Source organism: Dermochelys coriacea, chromosome 1 (genome assembly GCF_009764565.3).
Source record: "Dermochelys coriacea isolate rDerCor1 chromosome 1, rDerCor1.pri.v4, whole genome shotgun sequence".
Taxonomy (NCBI): domain Eukaryota; kingdom Metazoa; phylum Chordata; order Testudines; family Dermochelyidae; genus Dermochelys; species Dermochelys coriacea.
The window spans coordinates 27,125,100-27,145,153 of NC_050068.2; the positions used below are offsets into that span (position 1 = coordinate 27,125,100).

The window sequence follows — 20,054 nt, forward strand, 5'->3', positions numbered from 1 at the left end:
CAAAGGACATGGTCAAGTGGGTCTTCAGGGGCTGAACCCTGTTGCTCTGGATCTAAAAGCAGGAGCTGCTGCTGCTGCCTTAGCTAAAGGACTAGCTTCCTTAGCTTGAAAGCAGCAGCAGACTCAGAAACCTGTTATGCAGCTTAGCCCCTATAGGGGGCAAAGAGTCAGACTGCGTTACTGTGATATAATATATAATATACTGTGACAAAGTTCCTGCTCTACCTTGGTGGGTCTTGCACTTATTAGTGGATTTGCCCACCTTGGACCTTCACGGCAGCCCTCAGCTTGGCCGTTTTTCTGAACCCACAGTCCAGGTCGACTCCTCCTGTGTCTGACCAGGAGTTGGGAGGATTTGGGGGGAACCCGGGCCCGCCCTCTACTCCGGGTTCCAGCCCAGGGCCCTGTGGTATGCAGGTGTCTAGACTGCTTCCTGGAACAGCTGTGCGACAGCTACAACTCCCTGGGCTACTTCCCCATGGCCTCCTCCCAACCCCTTCTTTATCCTCACCATAGGACCTTCCTCCTGGTGTCTGACAATGCTTGTACACCTCAGTCCTCCAACAGTCCATGTTCTCACTCTCAGCTCCTCACACGCACACCACAAACTGAAGTGAGCTCCTTTTTAAAACCCAGGTGCCCTGATTAGCCTGCCTTAATTGATTCTAGCAGCTTCTTGATTGGCTGCAGGAGTTCTAATCAGCCTGTCTTAATTGTCTCCAGAAGGTTCCTGATTATTCTGGAACCTTCCCTGTTGCCTTACCCAGGGAAAAGGGACCTACTTAGCCTGGGGCTAATATATCTGCCTTCTATTACTCTCTTATAGCCATCTGGCCCGACCCTGTCCCAATACACACATGTAGAATTTTTAAAGATGTGCTAATCAAATTCTTATGCACATGGCAAAACTTAAAGCAAGTAATTGTAAATGTTTTAGTATGATTTGGCTCGATGCTGATAAAGCACTCTCCCTGACATCAGCTCAAAAAGCCTATCTAGCAATCCTGCCAGTAGCTCCCTCTCATTTAAACCAGGGATCACAAGTTGAAGTACCCTGGCTAATTGCTACTGTTACAGCAGTCTCTAAAACACAGTTATACAGCTACAGAACTGGTTGGCAACTTTTTTTACTTTTTTTTCCCCTGAAAAATGCCGATTTGTTGAAACCCAAACTGTTCATGAAACTGCGTCAGGTTCGAGACACCTGACTTAAAAAAATTTTGGTTAAGAAAGGTTTCAACTCTGTTGAACCAGAAAGTTTTGATGTTTCAAGTTGTTCTGAAGTTTTAGTAAATTTACACTAAAAATGTTAAAAAAGGAAAAAAGTTAAAACTGAGACAAAACATTTCAATTGACCTAAACTGATTTTTTTTTCCAGGTAATGACAATTTTTGAGACTTCAACTTCATCCTGGTATGCGAATGGATGGGAAAAAAATTTGAAATGTCAAAAATTTTCACAGGACAAGAAAACAAATTGCCACTTAACCCTAGTCAAACCAACACCTAAACGTAATCTGGAAACTGTACGCCCTTTCCCTGTCTTGCACTCCCATGTGTGGTCTGCACACAATTTGGCCAATAGGGTTAGACATAGAAATACTAGTTTCGCTCTGCATCAGTGGTTAGTTGTTTGCAGATTTTGAAGCCTGGCAATTGCGATAATTCACAATAGGTTTTGTTTATTCCTCAGAAAAAACTCCAGGAGGTGTTACCAGCAACTCTCTGACACTGTATGGAAAGCATGGACCTCGGTGACAACTGGAAGCTGGATGAAATCAACTGGCTGACTCACAGTGGTATTTTTCACTTTGCTAGTGACAGAGGAGGTATGGCAGCTGTGCAGCTTTTAATCCACCTGTTTAATCCACTCTCTGTGCCCCAGACCCAAAAACCTTCCCAACAACAGTTTTGTGGAAACCAAAGTGTTTTGCTTTAGCAAAAATGTACCATCCAACTCTATTTACTTTCCTTTAGTGCTGGTGATGGCCAATCTTGGCATCTGTTACATGTCTTGGGAATTGTTCAAGGTATTGCATGGCCTTTATCCCTACAAATGCTTTCAAATTATTGGACCTTGTCCTTTGGCTTAGGCAGCAGGGGCTTATGAGACACAGTGTATGGCTAACCTGTGGAACTTGTTGCTGGGGGATGTTGTGAAGGCCAAAATTATAACTGGGTTTAAAAAAGAATTAGATAAGTTCATGAAGGATAGGTCCATCAATTACTATTAACCAAGATGGTCTGGGATGCAACCCCATGCTCTGGATGTCTCTAGCTTCTGATTGCCAGATGCTGGGACTGGACAACAGGGATGGACCACTTGATAATTACCCTGTTCTGTTCATTCCTTTTGAAGCTTTTGGCATTAGCCACTATTGGAAGACAGGATACGGGCTAGATGGACCATTGGTCTTATTCAGTATGCCCATTTTAGATCCAAAGATCTTTGGTTCAGTCCCTGGAGACGATGATCACAACCATCAGAACATGTCCTGTTAACACTAGAGATGCTCTGATGCTATTCAGCAGTCTCTAGATATGAGGTATAGTGTGTGTTTGTGTTGAAGTGAATAAGGCTGTAATAATAATAAGCTGATAAAATTGTCATTTCACTGCTTACCAACCTTGGATAGCACTTCACCTGCACTGGTGCTAGGGCTTAAATTCAGCAGGAGCCCACTGGAGAGGAGGTTTGGTAAATATTTTCAAACCTGGGGGAGCTCCGCTGGAGATGCTGGTGCCTCCCAGCACCCCCTAGGCCCCGAGGGACTTAAGTCCGGAGCCTTGAATGGGGGGAGGGACCTCCAGGAAATAATCTTTGAGAATTTAAACCCTGACTGACACCATCCTGATCCCGCAGTCCACCTTTGATAGAGGGGATGTGCTGCATCGGGGCGGGGTCAGGGAAGATTCTTCTGATTGTGGTCCATCTGAATACACCAAATTGTGGGTCTAATATACTTAAATATTTGCACAAAAATGTAATTTCTTTTCCTCACAGTCCAATGTGGGAGTTGCAGGGGGAAAGAAGGCTGTTCCACAATAGTCTGTTTGTTTAAAAGGGTATGAAGTAAGGCTGGATAAGGCAACAGATAATCTAAGGTTCCTGGTGTAATTACTTTGTCCATTTTAAATATCTAGAAGAAAAACATTTTATATGGTCTTATCTCAATTCCCATTACTATTGATTTGTTGAACACTGGCCATGTGCTCAGGTCTATGTTATTCTTTCATAATTATATTATTGTAGTTCCCTGTTTGTGCTTGGGGGCTGAACAAATAGTGGTAGACATTGTCACTGCCATCAATAATTTACACTCTAGGAAGACAGGCAAAATATAAGGATAGAGAAGACAAAGATGATCAGATATAATGATTAGATATATTTATACAATTTGTATGTGTGTGCTCACATCTATCAATCTGTATTCCAATCTACTCTATAGTTTTGCAAATAAATATATTAGATCTGATGGGAAAAAATTCTAAACATTTTTCAAAAAATTTACTGCATTTTTAGAATTTTGAAAAACATTGAAATTTTTATGAAAATTTTTGAAAATAAAATTTTTTCCACCTGCTCTGATACAAGCATTGTCTTAGCGAACCCTCAGCCACCTCCCACCATTGTTCCTCGACCTAATCATTAAATGTTGGCTGATTTCTTATAGGCACCATAGCATAGTCTTGCCTCAGCTAAGGTCAGGAAAGGAAGGATGGGCTTGTGGCTGAGGTTGGCCTGGGACTCAGGAGATGTGGATTCGTTTCTAAGCTCTGCCATAAACTTCCTGTGTGACTCTGAGCAAGTCACTTTGCTTCTTTGTTCTTCAGTTCCCCATCTGTTAAGTGGGGATGATTCACAGATAATAAGGCCAGAAGGTACCACTGTGATCCTCTAGTCTGAATTCCTGTAAAACACAGGCCATAGGACTTTCGTGTTTGAATTAGAGCAGTGGTCACCAACTGGTCGATCGTGATCAACTGGTCGATCCTAGAGGATCTCCCAGTTGATCGCAATCTCTGGTGGTGCAGCGGGGCTGCCTCTAAGGCAGGCTCCGTGCCTGCCGCAGCCCCACACCGCCCCAGGAAGTGGCCAGCACAGCCCTGGAGCCCAGGGGCGGCGGGGGGGGGAGAGGCACAGGGGGCAGGGGTCTCCCTCCACACGCTGCTCCTGCCTGCAAGCACCGCCCCCGCAGCTCCCATTGGCCAGGAACAGGGAGCTATGGCCAATGGGAGCTGCAGGAGCGATGCCGGCAGAGAGGGGCAGTGCACAGAGCAACATGCCCCATGTCCCCTGCCCCCCGAGGGGCCACAGGGGCATGTTGGCACCTTCTGGAAGTGGCGTGGGGCCAGGGCAAGCAGGGAGCCAACCTTAGTGGCAGCCATGCTGCACCGCAGACTGGGAGCCGCTGGTGGTAAGTGCTGCCCAGCGGGAGACCACACCCCAACCCCCAGCCCTGAGTCCCCTCCCAGAGTCATCAACCCATACCCCCTCCTGCACCCTGAACCCCCTTCTGCACCCCAAGCCGCAGCCCTGAGTCAGCACCCCAAACACCCTCCTGCATCCCAACCCCCAGCCCTAAGTCCCGTCCTGGAGCCAGCACCCCATACCCCCTTCTGCACTCCAAGCCCCAGCCCTGGCCCCCCTTCCAAGAGCCAGTATCCCCGCCGCTTCCTGCACCCCAACACTGTGTCCCAGCCTGGAGCCCACTCCTGCACCCAAACTCCCTCCCAGACCCCACAACCCACACCCCCTCCTGCACCCCAGCCCCATGCCCCAGGCCCAGCCCAGAGGCCCCTCCCACACTGTGAACCCCCTGGCCCCAACCCAGAGCCCGCACTCCCTCCTGAACCCCAATCCCCTACCCCAGCCCAGTCAAAATGAGTGACAGTGGGGAGAGCAAGCATTGGGGTGGGGGGAATGGAGTGAGCAGAGCGAAGCTTTGTGGAAGGGGCGGGGCTTCAGGGAAGGGGCAGAGTAGAGTAAATTCGAAAAGTGATCTTGCGCGTAAAAAGTTTGGAGACCACTGAATTAGAGCATATCTTTTATAAAAACACCCAGTAATGATTTTGAAATTGCCAGTGATGGAGATTCCACCACAACTTTTGTAAGTTGTTCCATTGGTTAATCAACCTCACTACTGTTAAAAATGTGCATCTTATTCTCAATCTGAATTCGTCTGGCTTCAGCCTCCAGCCATTGGATCTACTTACAGGTTTGTCTGCTAGACTGAAGATCCCAATAACAAAGACAGTATAGTATAATAATACTTCCTTACCTCACAGGGGTGTTGTGGGGATAAATTCACTGATGTGTGTGAAGTGTCAAGATCATTTGGTGAGGGTGACTTGCTAGATTTCAAGTCCCCATGTCTTATCCTCAGTGTAGGGTAGTCCCTAGTGATTTATTTTCTACTAGTGCCTTGTGAGAGTTTCTCCTGTGAGTGTTACAGGTGAAAATTCACAGAGTTAAAGGGCTCGCTTGGTCTGCTAGTCAGGAGGAGGGAGAAAACTGGGCTGTAGCCCTTCCCCTCCTCTCCATAGGTTGAAATGTACTCTGGCTACACAACATCCCTGTTTGATAGACAAGAGATTTCGGTATCTGGGAGATCAAATCCAGTGACTGAAGGGGAAAGAGTCTCTTTGGTTTCTTTGTTATTTATTTGTCTTTGAGGATCTGGCCTTTTCTCAGGGTTTTTTTTTTCTTTTTAAATAATTGAAAAACAAACAAAAATCTCATAGAGGGTGGGAGAGTTAATGCCGAATACGTTTGCCTGCTGTGGTTGCCTAGCAACCAGTGGGCAGGCAGGCCGGATGGCAAAGAGGGGCCTGCAGTAGCGAAGGGAGGTGTTTGTGTCCATTCAGGTGGGCACAGGATCGGCATGCTCACTTCTGGAGCCTCTGTTCTGGTTAATGATGCTTCTGGCCAATCTTTGGATACTAAAAGGAACAGGAGATGGGAGTGGTGGGGCTTCTGAAAAGTCTGGAGGACACGGCAGAAAATGAGGTTGTTGTTTTACATGTGCAGCCTGGGTGTCCCACCACGGATCAGAATGGTGCAGTGCAGCCCCCTAGGACTCTGCCAACGCAAAGTGTATGGGTGCTGGTGGGAGGACAAGGTTTCATTTTGCAGCAAGAATATGCTTTGGTTTTGGGGCTGAATTGACCCAAAGTTTCTTTGACAATTGTTAATTTCCAAACAGACATGCTGAGAGAAAGCACCTGGCAGAACTAGCGGCAAGCTAAGCAACAGCCTCACTGCAGTGTTACTAGAAGCAGTTTTATTTCTCTAACAATATACACCTATGAATCAGGCTGCTCTTTCCAGGCATTTGTTCTTCTTCCTGCAGACAATGAGATTTCTGAAGGTACACCAGCACCATTCAGATTGGATCAGTTGGGTAAGTCCTATGCAGAGCATATATTCCTACGTCTTTTTCTTCTCTGCATCCTATACTGTAATTTGAATGAGAAGACTTAGTTATAAAAATAGGGCAGCTGCTGAGTGCAGTCTGCCGCATAAATGCATCATTGCCAGTGGCTCCTTTCTGCATTGCTTTTAAATGCACAGACCAGAGAGGTGGACACTGCTGGATACTAGGAGATGTATTTAGTACCTTTCTGAATCACATTTGCTTGGGTATTTAATTTTGTGCCAAGAGCTTGCACCTTTCTGTTGCAGAAAGTGTAAATGTTCCAGGTTTTTGGAAGTGCAGGTAAAGATTAACCCATGCCTGGCACCAGCACTTCTGTGACTCTCTGCTCTGATGGTTAGTGCTCTCTGCTCTGATGGTTAGTGCTACAATGAGCTCCCAAAACTTTGTCCTCCAGTATGCTATGTTTCTAGTGGTTAGAGCAGAGGGGAATCAGGACTAGAAATGTGTGAAGTCTGAGGAGTGAAGAGTCCAGTTCCCAGAATGAAATCAATAGTTCACTTCATATGGGTTGGTTTGGCAGGATTCGACAAACTCAGGAGAACATACAGTCAGTCCCTTGCTTGGGCTCAAGATCCCACCCACTTTATCTTCAAGTGGGGAACTGGGTGCTGGTGGCCTGCTCTATCCCTGTTCAGTCTTGTAGCTAGAAGTTCCCCTGTTTGGACTGCAGGGGGCACTAGGTAGCTTCTTGGGGGCCACCCAGTGTAGGCGACTGGCTCAAACTGGCATAAAGGCATTTCTGGGGACTGGGTGACCATCTACCCAAATAATGCAACAGGGAGCAGCAAACAGACCCTGCTGTTGGGTCTACTGAGCTGAGGCTGAGAGACACCCCCTAATTCTTTGCTTGGGGTCCTCCAGCACTTGCTTTCTAGGAGAGATGATCCATAATCTCTAGCAGGTTCATTAGGACATCGTTAGGCAATAAAGGTCATGAGTCTTCTCTTAACCCCAGCTCAGCAGGGCCATGGCAGAAGTAGTCTGTTTTGTAGCCCTAGCTAGAAGTGCTGTATTGAGGCAGGACAGAGAGAATGAGATGGACTACATGTTGCTCATCAGAAGATCCTCAACAGGTGGCCCATACAAAGAGCGCCCTGTAGAGCCAGCTGAAGATATTGACCACCTGTTGCCCTGAGGAATGGGGAGAGGGCATGGAGACAAAAGAGTGTGTGTATGTAATGGTGGTGGTGTGGGTCATGCTGTCAAGACTGCCTGACAAAATGAAAAATGAGGCAAGAGGTTCCTGGGTAGTTTAGAAGTGGGAAAGGTTGGAGGTGTAATGTGCAGTAAACATACAAAGTGCAGTTATTCCAAGAGAGCTGACTAAACATGTTCAGGTTCTATGGGCAAGTGGCTTCTCAGAAAAGCTGGTGGCATCACAGCCAGCCTGGAGTGCCCAGCCTGCTCCATTGTCACACTGACATTTCTGCCCTACTGCCATTGAGCAAGATGGCTGTTCAGCAGCAGGTTGTCAGCATGGGAGAAGCAGAAGCTGAGGCACTCACAGCAAAAACTGTTATCCTGAGGAAGAGGTACACTCTTTCTCCATATAACCCCTTGGTGCCAGTGGACCTAGAACAATGGCTTTCCCTTTGTGCTTATGCTTCATACCAAAGTCATCCTAAATTAGGGTGGTCTCAAGTACGAGCCCTGTGCTCTTTGTCAGCATTCTGCACTGTGAGAGCTCTGGGACCAAGTGACGTGATTCACATTACTAAACAATAGAGAGCAGACCTCCCTAAAACCAAACACATTAATTATGTTCTCACAGAAGGAGGAGGGCAGAATCTAATCTGAGGTGCACTGATATTTCAGGACTGTATTTGTTTGTGGTACGTCTTTCAACAGTCTGTTTAGCTAGACATGCAGAAAGACCCTTCTCTTGTGGTTCCCCCCAGTCCTCCCCACTGCCCACTCACAGAGAGTCATGCACTTTTAAACTTGACCATTGGAGCAGAGCATCATGTCTCATAGAGGGCAACATCGTGTGTCCATAAGAACGTACAATTTCCCTCATTGGATCATTAAGTTCTGGTATCCCACCTCCAGGAATGGTCATCACATGAACTTCGGTGGGAAGTGAATCTTCCTTTCCTACCACTCACAGTGCACCAACTGTTTGTGCAATGTAGTTGGGGGGAAATGTCTTCCCTGACTCCTTCATTGATCATTTTATGCTCTGAAGCCTGAGATTTGAGTATTGCTGCAAACATACACTCCTTTTTCTGAAATACTGGATTTCTGGTAAGGAGACTTGATTTTATGGAGATACAACCACTTTTAGAGACAACTACAGAAACTGATAGATCACCAGCACCCTAAAGTAAAACACAGGGTTATCCATAGGCAGAATTAAAAATGAAAAACAAGGTGGGTGACGTAGTATCTTTTATTGGACCAATTTCAGGAGACCTGAAGAAGAGCTCTATAAGCTTAAAAGCTTGTCTCTTTCACCAACAGAAGTTGGTCCTATAAAAGCTATTATCTCACTCACCTTTTCTCTCGAATATTCTGGCACCAACACAGCTACAACACTGCATAGAAGAAAAATGATCATTTTCATAGATTCATAGATACTAAGGTCAGAAGGGACCATTCTGATCATCTAGTCAGACCTCCTGCACAACGCAGGCCACAGAATCTTACCCACCCACTCCTACGAAAAACCTCACCTATGTCTGAGCTATTGAAGTCCTCAAATCATGGTTTAAAGACTTCAAGGAGCAGAGAAGCCTCCCTCAAGTGACCCGTGCCCCATGCTACAGAGGAAGGCGAAAAACCTCCAGGGCCTCTTCCAATCTGCCCTGGAGGAAAATTCCTTCCCGACCCCAAATATGGCGATTAGCTAAACTCTGAGCATATGGGCAAGATTCACCAACCAGATACTACAGAAAATTCTTTCCTGGGTAACTCAGATCCCATCCATCTAATAATCTAATATTCCATCTCAGGGGATTAGTCCTATTTACCCTGAATATTTAAAGATCAATTACTTACCAAAATCACATTATCCCATCATACCATCTCCTCCATAAACTTATCGAGTAGAATCTTAAAGCCAGATAGATCTTTTGCCCCCACTGCTTCCCTTGGAAGGCTATTCCAAAACTTCATTCCTCTGATGGTTAGAAACCTTCGTCTAATTTCAAGTCTAAACTTCCTGGTGGCCAGTTTATACCCATTTGTTCTTATGTACACATTGGTGCTGAGCTTAAATAATTCCTCTCCCTCTCCGGTATTTATCCTTCTGATATATTTATAGAGGGCAATCATATCTCCCCTCAACCTTCTTTTAGTTAGGCTAAACAAGCCAAGCTCCTTGAGTCTCCTTTCATAAAACAAGTTTTCCATTCCTCAGATCATCCTAGTAGCCCTTCTCTGTACCTGTTCCAGTTTGAATTCATCTCTTAAACATGGGAGACCAGAACTGCACACAGTTTTCCAGGTGAAGTCTCACCAGTGCCTTGTATAATGGTACTAAAACCTCCTTATCCCTATGGGAAATACCTCTCCTGATGCATCCCAAAGCCGCATTAGCTTTTTTCACAGCCATATCACATTAGCAGCTCATAGTCATCCTATGATCAACCAACACTCCAAGGTCCTTCTCCGCTTCCGTTAATTCTAATTGATGTGTTCCCAGCTTATAACTAAAATTCTTGTTATTAATCCCTAAATGCATAACCTTACACTTCTCATTATTAAATTTCATTCTATTACTATTACTCCAGTTTACAAGGTCATCCAGATCCTCCTGTCTAATATCCCGATCCTTCTCTGAATTGGCAATACATCCCAGCTTTGTATCATCTGCAGACTTTATTAGCACACTCCCACTTTTTGTGCTGAGGTCAGTAATAAAAAGATTAAATAAGATTGGTCCCAAAACTGATTCCTGAGGAACTCCACTAGTAACCTCTCTCCAGCCTGACAGTTCGCCTTTAAGTAGGACCCGTTGTAGTCTCCCCTTTAACCAATTCCTTATCCACCTTTTGATGTTCATATTGATCCCCATCTTTTCCAATTTAACTAATAATTCCCCATGTGGCACGGTATCAAACGCCTTACTGAAATCTAGGTAAATTAGATCCACTGCGTTTCCTTTGTCTAAAAAATCTGTTACTTTCTCAAAAAAGGAGATCAGGTTAGTTTGGCACGATCTACCTTTTGTAAAACCATGTTGTATTTTGTCCCATTTACCATTGACTTTAATGTCCTTAACTATTTTCTCCTTCAAAATTTTTTCCAGGACCTTGCATACTACACATGTCAAACTAACAGGCCTGTAGTTACCCGGATCACTTTTTTTTCCTTTCTTAAAAATAGGAACTATATTAGCAATTCTCCAATCATATGGTACAACTCCTGAGTTTACAGATTTATTAAAAATTCTTGCTAATGGGCTTTCAATTTCAGGTGCCAATTCCTTTAATATTCTTGAATGAAGATTATCTGGGCCCCCCGATTTAGTCCCATTAAGCTGTTTGAGTTTTGCTTCTACGTCAGATATGGTAATAGCTACCTCCATATCCTCATTCCCATTTGTCATGCTATCTCCCTCAGATCCTCTTTAGCCTTATTAAAGACTGAGGCAAAGTATTTGTTTAGATATTGGGCCATGCCTAGATTATCCTTAACCTCCACTCCATCCTCAACGTTTAGCGGCCCCACTTCTTCTTTCTTAGTTTTCTTCTTATTTATATGGCTATAGAACCTTTTACTATTGGTTTTAATTCCCTTTGCAAGGTCCAACTCTACTTGACTTTTAGCCTGTCTCACTTTATCCCTAGATATTTTATCATGTACACATCTCTACTGTGAGCCTCTGGTGCCCAGAGTTTGGATTTCTTAATGCAATGCCTAAATGGAAACTATATTCTAAAAATTGGATTGTAGGGAAACTCTTGTGAGCTCTGTCTGCTTGATGTCAGGATTGAGATTATTAAAAAATAATTCATACTAGATGGGTGTCTAGTTTAGTGCTGAATATCTCTAGCGATGCAATGTCAACAGCCTTCCTTTGGCTGCTTATTCCATTGCCTAACTGATCTTATAGGTCTAAAATCTGCAAATTACTTAAAACCTACTTGCTTTGCTGCAGATTCCAACTCTTCCCTTCTGTGCTTTTCTTATTGATCCTTCCCTCGACCACATCCTTACTAGTGATGGCTGAACCTCAAAAGTTCTAAGGTCTGGTTTGATTAAATGAAACAGCAGAGAGTTTGGATGATCAATTAGCAAGATCTTTTGGACCTGCAAAACTAGGCTAACTGTGTCTTTGCCACAAGCTCTAAGCAAGGGATAGAGCATTACTGTACTGCCCTGGGAGTAGACCAGGAACTTTATTGTGACCTAGTTCCATTCCTGCTCCGAGAAGGAAATAATCTGTGCCAGCCCTCTACTCAGTGCAAATCACTTCCCCTGGTACGCTGGTACAACTGGCAAGTTGAGGGTGCTCCCACCCAGTCCCTGCTCCCCATTTGACCACTTGTGTGGGAAGGGGGAATAGCAGCTGTGTGGGAACATTCAACATCCCAGAGGCCAGAAATTATTATTAAACGTAGTTTTGGTTGCACCCTACATTTCCATTGTTCCTTCCAAACCTAGAGTAAGACAGGATCTCACATATAAACTACATAAGACCAAAACAGAATATGAGACAATTGTGAAAAAATGGAAGAACAAGGAAAGATTAGAGCTTAGAAGAAGGAAGAGAGTTTTTAGCAAGACAGAGGTTTGTGTGTGTGTGTGTGTGTGTGTGTGAGAGAGAGAGAGAGAGAGAGAGAAAGCGCTCTCCTCATTGTCAGATAGTGGGAGACTTCCAAGTACAGAAGTGCTCCAAGCACTTCTATGAGATTCAGGTCCTTCCTGCTTCCTATATAGCTTGAAATATCATGAGAACGGTCTTTATTATGGTATTTGGTTCTTTTGGCTTCCAGCATGAAACATAATAGAGGAGAAGAAAGTTTAACCAGTTTTCCCCCCCCACACCTCATAAAAGGCTTGGTTTGGATGATCAGTACTGTCTTCCCTAGCAGTCACCAATGAGTCTGATCTTGCATGACGAAGGGCATCTCCTGAGCCGAGCTTTGCACATTCAGTTTTCACAAGAGTATAGGAACTGAGGGTGATGAGAAGCCTCTGGAGATATTCATCATCTGACACAATTGTGCCCTTTTGTAGCTGCTAGCTGAAGTGTCCCGTACTCATTCCCAAGTTAAAACGATTGTGATAAGCAAGTACTGGAAGCATCATTTTGTCAGGGGTCCATAATGATTAGCCTAAAATGAACTCTTCTCTCTTCTTCTCATTCATTCTGTCTACTCTCCCAAAATTCAGGATTTCTGCACTTATGATTCTGCCTATGACTGTTCTGTAAATGATGAAAACAGAATATTTCACACTTGCTCTGCAGCCTAGCAGAAGAATGTTGTATTGTCTCCTTGGTGAGCAGTGAGGTGGAATTTTTGGTCTCGGAGAAAGGAAAGGCAAGGGAGAGATGCTTTCTTAAGGAGGGGCGTCAGTTGATGCTGCCACAGCTACATCCTGCTTCTGAGTCACACCCAAATGAAAGTGTCACTAGAAATTGGTCTGTTTGCTGCTTTAGGATAAGATAGTTGACTATCAGGGTGAAGAGAGGCCAGATGAGGAAAAATGTGTGTGAAGAAAGAGCTCTCTCCCTACATGACTGGATCAGAGAAATCTGTGCTAGAGTATTGAAATTTGATAAAAGTGGAAAAATAAAATGGGGGGGGCAGTGTTTGAGATGGGAAACCAACTCTCCCTGAATCCAGATCTGAATGCTTTTGTAAAAGACCTAATACATCTGTAGAAATTCTTAGAGGCTGTGCACCAAATTTCCTGATAGCTGAACACATGTGTGATTATCTAGATGTACTAGGGGAGGCATGCTACAACTACTGTGATTGCAGGAAATACAGTTTCTGTGGTACGTTGTTCTTGTGCAACCATTACAACCAGGAATCCAATCCCATTTGATTTTTTTAAAAATCCCTTGCCTGTTCGTTCCCATTGCTTAGTAGCCACCAGTTGCTTTTTTTCCTTGTTGTTCTGACTTCATCTCTGGCTGGAATGAATCCAGGAAGCTAGTGCTCCATTTAATGGAGTCCTCTGCCAGAAACGAAACAGGTCAAATTATTAGAGGAAAGAAAAATGAAAGCTCTTTGGCAAAATTGGGAAAACAGATGTGCAGAGATGACTTTGCTGTCTGTAGCTGCAATGCCGCCTATTAAATGCACAGCAGAGGGAAGCTGATAAATATGTACAGCCGTCACCATAGTGGAAACCTGGCAGTGGCTATTAATTTAGTGCAATAATAAATTTCTTGTAATGCTCATCAAGTTTTTGAGTTTACTGGCCATCTGGTAGCTAGATTGTTTAAACACCTTTTGCAGATGGAATTATGGAACTACTGCTTGAAGAGCACAAGTGGATGTGCCTCTTTTCATAATTTAAAACATTTCAGAGAAGCTGATGACTGTTAAAATAATATCTGCTGAAACAAGCCATGTATCTGGGATAAATGAAGTTAGTGATTAATCAGAACAGCTAGCATTCTTTCCATCTGACTGGGCAGGAGTCATGGCAAGGAGGCTTTTTTTTAATGACAGGTTTCAGAGTAGCAGTCGTGTTAGTCTGTATTCGCAAAAAGAAAAGGAGTACTTGTGGCACCTTAGAGACTAACAAATTTATTTGAGCATAAGCTTTCGTGAGCTACAGATCACTTCATCGGATCTGTGTTACTTACTAAATTTACTCTAATAAAACGTCTTCTTTATAGACTGTATTTTAATTCCACGTTTTGGTTCATGCTGTTGTCCAAGCATCTTACCATGACTGTTTTGGTTGTTCCTATCTTAGGCTGGCTGTACATACACTATAGCTGGGGGTAATGCTAGTGGGGCTGTAAGTCGTGGGCTGCCTAGTCTAACATCAGAAGTGGCAGTCACAATCAAGAAATAAAATGGGGTGCAGGCATTTGGGGTTGCTAAATTGTCAGCTGGAATGGGATAATTATTTGTTTGTTTGCATTTGGAGTTGATGTGATTACATGCGTGGGTGGTTTTAAATGTAATGAGCATCAATAACAGACTGAACTTACTGTTCAGAACGGCCGAGTCCACAGGAGTTCAGTGCTCTTGCCTGCAGCCTGGGTGTAATAAACATCACAGACCTATATAGTAAAAGGGAGTCACTAACACAGAGCTGACTGGGGACTCAAGATGACCCAGGAGGTTGGTGATGACTCAGTGAAGAAGGGTCATTAGAAATGGGTGGAAAAATTTGTCACGTTTTGGGGAATGTTTGCTCTGCCCACCCACAACTAAAGCAGAAATGCATGAGAAATCTGGGGAATTTTTTTTTCCCTCTCTCATAGATTAGAGAGCCTTCCATTTTTAGATTGCTGGTCTTAAATCTGCCCCAGGGCCCTTGTTAACAATAGGTGGCTGGTCATGGGCCTATGTGAAATGAGATGATATAGTCAATCCAGTTCATAGTGAATTCTTGTCTACATGACCATAATAGGCATCCTCAGCAAAGATGCCAAAGACTGAGTGGGCATGGGAACTGAAATACCCTCTTGTCCCATTAAGGGTTACATTCTAACTCCATTAGATAAGTGGTGTGAGGAAGCTTGAGCTGCTGCTGGCCTGTACCAGACCTGTCACCTACTAGAGAACTTCAGTCTCCAATCTTGCACCCTTCACAACCGCTAAATTCATTGTGAAGTCAAAACAGAATTGAACAAGAGAAGGACTTTGAAAAGCCCTGGCAAATGTGTCTCCAAAAATACAGGGTTTGGGGGGGAAAGAGAAACAAAGTTACATAGGCAGAAAGAGACCATCAACACAATCCAGATCATGCACTGTGGGTTGAAGGGGCTATAGAAAGATGTGTTAGGAGATAATCCTCTTTGCAGGTGCCTGTAAGGATAGGCTAAAACACCAAACTAGATCTTTCTAAACACTGGCTTGAGGAGTCTCTGGCTAACGTAACCAGACTCAGTTAAATCCCACAAATCTAGTTTTATTCAGATTGTATAAAATTCAATACAGGATCAAGGTAACTAAAGAAAAATTAATTAATTTACAGCAGCCTTACCCAGGCAGCCTATGGAATGCACGACAGCCTAGAGGAGCCCAGAATTCCCATAGTATTTATCACTATAGAGATTCTCCCCTCTCAGCCCCATCCCTAGCACACACCCCATGCTGGGGGCTGTGAGGGGGCTAGCATAGTATCAAATATGGTGCTACACTGCTGCTGCACTGGGGGGATTCTCCTCCAGCCTATTGTAGCACCTCTCTGGCCCCTCTACACCATCAGACTAGCACATAGGAACAAGGGTTGAGCCCAGGATCAGCCCCTTTGTCTTCTATGTGGGTTTGTAAAGCACCTTGCACATTCTAGGCACTGTAAAGTAACTACTAGGATAGGGCTAATCCTGCAGTCACTAGAGGTTTTGCTTGAGTAAAGGTAGCTGGAGCAATGAAATAGAGAAATCTAAAGGTACATCTACACTTTGAGCTGGGGGTGTGATTCCCAGGAGGAGACATACTCATGCTAGCTCTGATCAAGCTAGTGTGCTAAAAGTACAACATAGCCATGTGAGTGGTGGGAGGGGCTAGCCACCCTGAGTATGGTCCAATGCTAGCATTGGGTACATACTCGGGGTGGCTGGCTCCTCTTGACATGACAGTTACACTCTATTTTTAGCAGGCTAGCATGATCAGTGCTAGCATGGGTATGTCTTCTTAAGCTGGAACTTGTGCCCCGAGCTCAAAGTATAGACATGCCTTAGCATTGTGTTCTCTCTCCTGATGAGAGACCAAAGAAGGAACTATCCAGTCACCATAAGAAATGTTGGCGCCAGGAAATAAAGCAAAGGTACAGCACATTGAGTACAGGTACATGGCATGAAGGGGGTATGCTTGCCTGACCCCATGCCTCAGAAAGCTCAGTGCACCCCTTTGTACAGCGCTTAGAGATGTTTTGCTGAAAGGCACTAAGTCCAAAATAATCACACACACATACACACGCTACCCACATACAGGTAGGTCTCCCACTTCGCAATCAGACTCTACAGCATCATAAGTCTGAAGAATGGCTTGCTTAGATAGGGTTGGTGAAGTTAAATCATGAATAATTCCAGCCATAATGAGAATGCATCCTGTGGAACTGGAGTGCTGAATGGCAAAGAACCACTGTGTGCTGACAAATTTCCTGTTTTCCTGTTTCTACAGTACTGCTGTCCAGCACAGTCAATAAATCCACTGCTTGACACGAAGGAATATGTACAGTAAGCGATTTATGGGAAAACGAGTCGGGAGGCAGCTGTGCAGCAGGGAGAAGGGCCTGGATTTAATAACAGTAATGTTATTTATACTGCCCCCCCACATCTGCACACTCGGGATGCTGCTCAACAAGACAACGAAAGTGCAAATACACTAACAAAATGCAAATCCTTCATTCAAATTCTAACCGGTGTGAAAGAATTTCCTAACAGAGAGCAAGAATGGTTTTGCTAAAGGCACGGGACTGGGGCTCTGGAGATCTGGATTCAATGCCTAACTCTCCCATCGACTGTCTGTGTGACCTTGGGCAAATCACTTAATTTCTTGGTGCCACCATTCCTTATTTGTAAAGTGGGATGATGATGATGATAGAGAGATGCTTTTTCTTCCACCCTTTGTCTGTCTTAGCTCTTTAGACTGTAAGCTCTTTGGGGCATGGCCTGTTATCATGTTGGCTGGGGCCTCTAGACCCTGCTGTAATACAAATAAACAATAGCAATACTACAAAAGGGGAACACTGAGATAGGGGAAGGAGTGGAAGGTAATAAACATGGCCAGACCTGTTTTCATAGTTTCATGGAGTCTGAGGCCAGAATGGACCATTAAAACATCTATTCTGAGCGATAACTTGGGTTAGACTAAAGCCCTTCGGTCTTCAGGAGATTAAACTTGTGTGCCATAGGCAGTGAATGAGAGACTGAGGTACCACCAATGCCTGAGGCCCCGGTTTTCATGCTAAAAACATTTTTTTATTTATTCGTCTTGAGTACTTATATGGCCCCCATTCTCTCAGTAGCTGAGCTCATAATCTTTAACACATTTGTCCTCACAACAATCCCTGTGAGGTAGGGCAGTGCTATTAGCCCCATTTTACAGATGGGAACTGAAGCACAGAGAGACAAATGTTATGTCTACACTGGCAAAAAAAAAAAATCCTGCAGCAGCAAGTCTCAGAGCCCAGGTCGATAGGCTCGGGTTCAGAGGGCTTGCACTAGGGCACTAAAAATAGCCATATAGATGTCGCAACTCCCTGGCCTGATTTCAGAGCCCAACTCCAGCCCAAGCAGGAATGTCTACACAGCTATTTTTATCACCACAAGCCCAAGTCTGTAAACCCAGGCTCTGAGACTTGCTGCAGCAGAGTTTTGGTTATTTTATTAGTTTTTATTTTATTCTATTTTTGCATTGTTGACACACAAAGTGACTTGCCCAAAGTCACACAGGAAGACTGTGATGGAGCAAGGAATCCAAGGTCTCCCAAGTCCCATGTTGGTACCCTAACCACTTAAAGTGATGGTGATTATGGTTCAAAAAGTGACCATGTAAAAATGGGACATTCTTGCTCAACAGATCTGTTCCCAGTGATCTGTGACTTTGGTGATTAAGCTTTTTCTGCTTTTTATTCCTACTGGGATGTCAGTCAACACAGCTAAGTGAGAATGAGCATGACTCTCTCTTGACCTACGTATCACCAAGAAAATTGTTAGCTTCATGCCAATTGCAGGACTAGATTTTTCCCTCAGTTACATGTGTCCAACACAGTCGTATGCCATCACCTGTGTAACCCCACAGTACAACCGCCAGTTGCACAGATGTTTGAGCTCTAATCTCTGCCTCTTTCATTTGAAAAGATCATATTAAATGAGCGAGAGCTCCATAGAATTTGGCCTGAAGAATCTTTATTACTAGTAGCTTGACTTCCAAATCACAGGCTTTCAATTAAATAGGAAGCATGGCACCATATTTACACAATCTTTTGCAGAATATTACTACACTTTAAGGTCTGAAGAAAAATTAATTAACACGGGGACCTAGGGCACGTGAGCTCCACACCCTGGAGTCCAACAAAGCAATAAAATCAAGAGGAAAAAAACCTTATCCCAATATGAACCATGTTCACTGCTCAAGCAAAAACTCTGAAACATCAATATCTAGAAGTTACTAAGCAGAACAGACCAAAAACAATATGGTAGATTGTAACTGATGCATGTATAGCACTAGTGACTATTTCCTCACAATATAACATGCAAAACTAAGGCAGATTCTTACTAACCACAGAATCGGTGGTGACCATAAGGTGGAGGTAATAGAAAATATACATCTGGAGAGGTGCAACTGTTCAAGCAAAGGGTAAAAAGAGAAAAGGAAGGACTGTTTATACTCCACTGTCTAAAAGAGGAAGGAATGGAAGAATGACTTACGAGGAGAGGCTGAGGGAACTGGACTTATTTAGTCTGCAGAAGAGAAGAGTGAGGGGGGATTTGATAGCAGCCTTCAACTACCTGAAGGGGGTGCCAAAGAGGATGGAGCTAGGCTGTTTTCAATGGTGGCAGATGACAGAACAAGAAGCAATGGTCTCAAGTTGCAGTGTGGGAGGTCTAGGTTGGAGATTAGGAAACACTATTTCTCTAGGAGGGTGGTGAAGCACTGGAATGGGTTACCTAGGGAGGTGGTGGAATCTCCATCCTTAGAGGTTTTTAAGGCCCGTTTGACAAAGCCTTGGCTGGGATGATTTAGTTAGTGTTGGTCCTGCTTTGAGCAGGGGATTGGACTAGATGACCTCCTGAGGTCTCTTCCAACCCTAATATTCTATGATTCTATGAATGATACCACCTCAAATTATCAAACATGAGAAGACTTTCCATTATGAAAAGCAAAGAGGAAAAAATGGCATAATCCTAAACCGAAGGCATAGCAGCCTGGCACCAATTCAGCTATGGGCAATGACAAATGCAGCTAGGCAATACAACTCTATCCTGGTCCTGATTCTGCTGTTAGTGGTTTACACCTGTGTCACAATATTGATTTGAATGAAGGTACTCCTGATTCATATTGGTATAACCAGGAGGAGAATCAGGCCCACCATGCCAGCCTTTATCAGAGATTTGGGTGTCCTGTCTTTTTATACTTTGGCAACACTTGTCTAAGTTGTCATGCCAATACAATACTATTGAATTGAAAGAAGTGTGGTACCCATGAGGATGAGGTTCATGGAAGGGGGACTCAAGTAAGGACAGATGACTAGTGGAGAAAATTATTAATGAATTATGAATGTATAAAATGCTTTTATAGATATAATTATTGAATTACTTGCTGATTGATGAAAAAAAATAATTTGTTTGCTGAATATTGCTGGGCCATCTATGCAGCTGGTTGAATAGCAGGAAAATGTATTTGTGAGTCCTTTAGGGCCTGAGCTCATTGAAGTGAATGGGAGCGCTTCCATTGATTTCAACAGGCTTTGGATCAGAGCTTTCTTCAGCACCTGATGGGATTAAAAACTCATTGATGCAAATTAT

The 20,054-nt window shown here is 44.0% G+C and overlaps 1 protein-coding gene across 4 annotated transcripts in view; it reads left to right on the forward strand.

Annotated features, from left to right (window-relative positions):
* The first annotated feature begins 1,692 nt into the window (after positions 1–1,692).
* The window catches only part of AMOTL1 (angiomotin like 1), a 144,368-nt gene continuing 126,006 nt past the window's right edge, over positions 1,693–20,054 (forward strand). Inside the window, exons 1-2 of one of the 4 annotated variants that reach the window (XM_043504172.1) lie at positions 1,735–1,828; positions 6,353–6,403. In XM_043504172.1, coding sequence (XP_043360107.1) covers positions 1,735–1,828; positions 6,353–6,403 — 145 coding nt within the window. Of the gene's footprint in view, positions 1,829–5,603; positions 6,404–20,054 lie in introns of those variants that run through there. The other 3 variants (XM_038386955.2, XM_038386960.2, XM_038386958.2) reach the window with 3 other exon arrangements.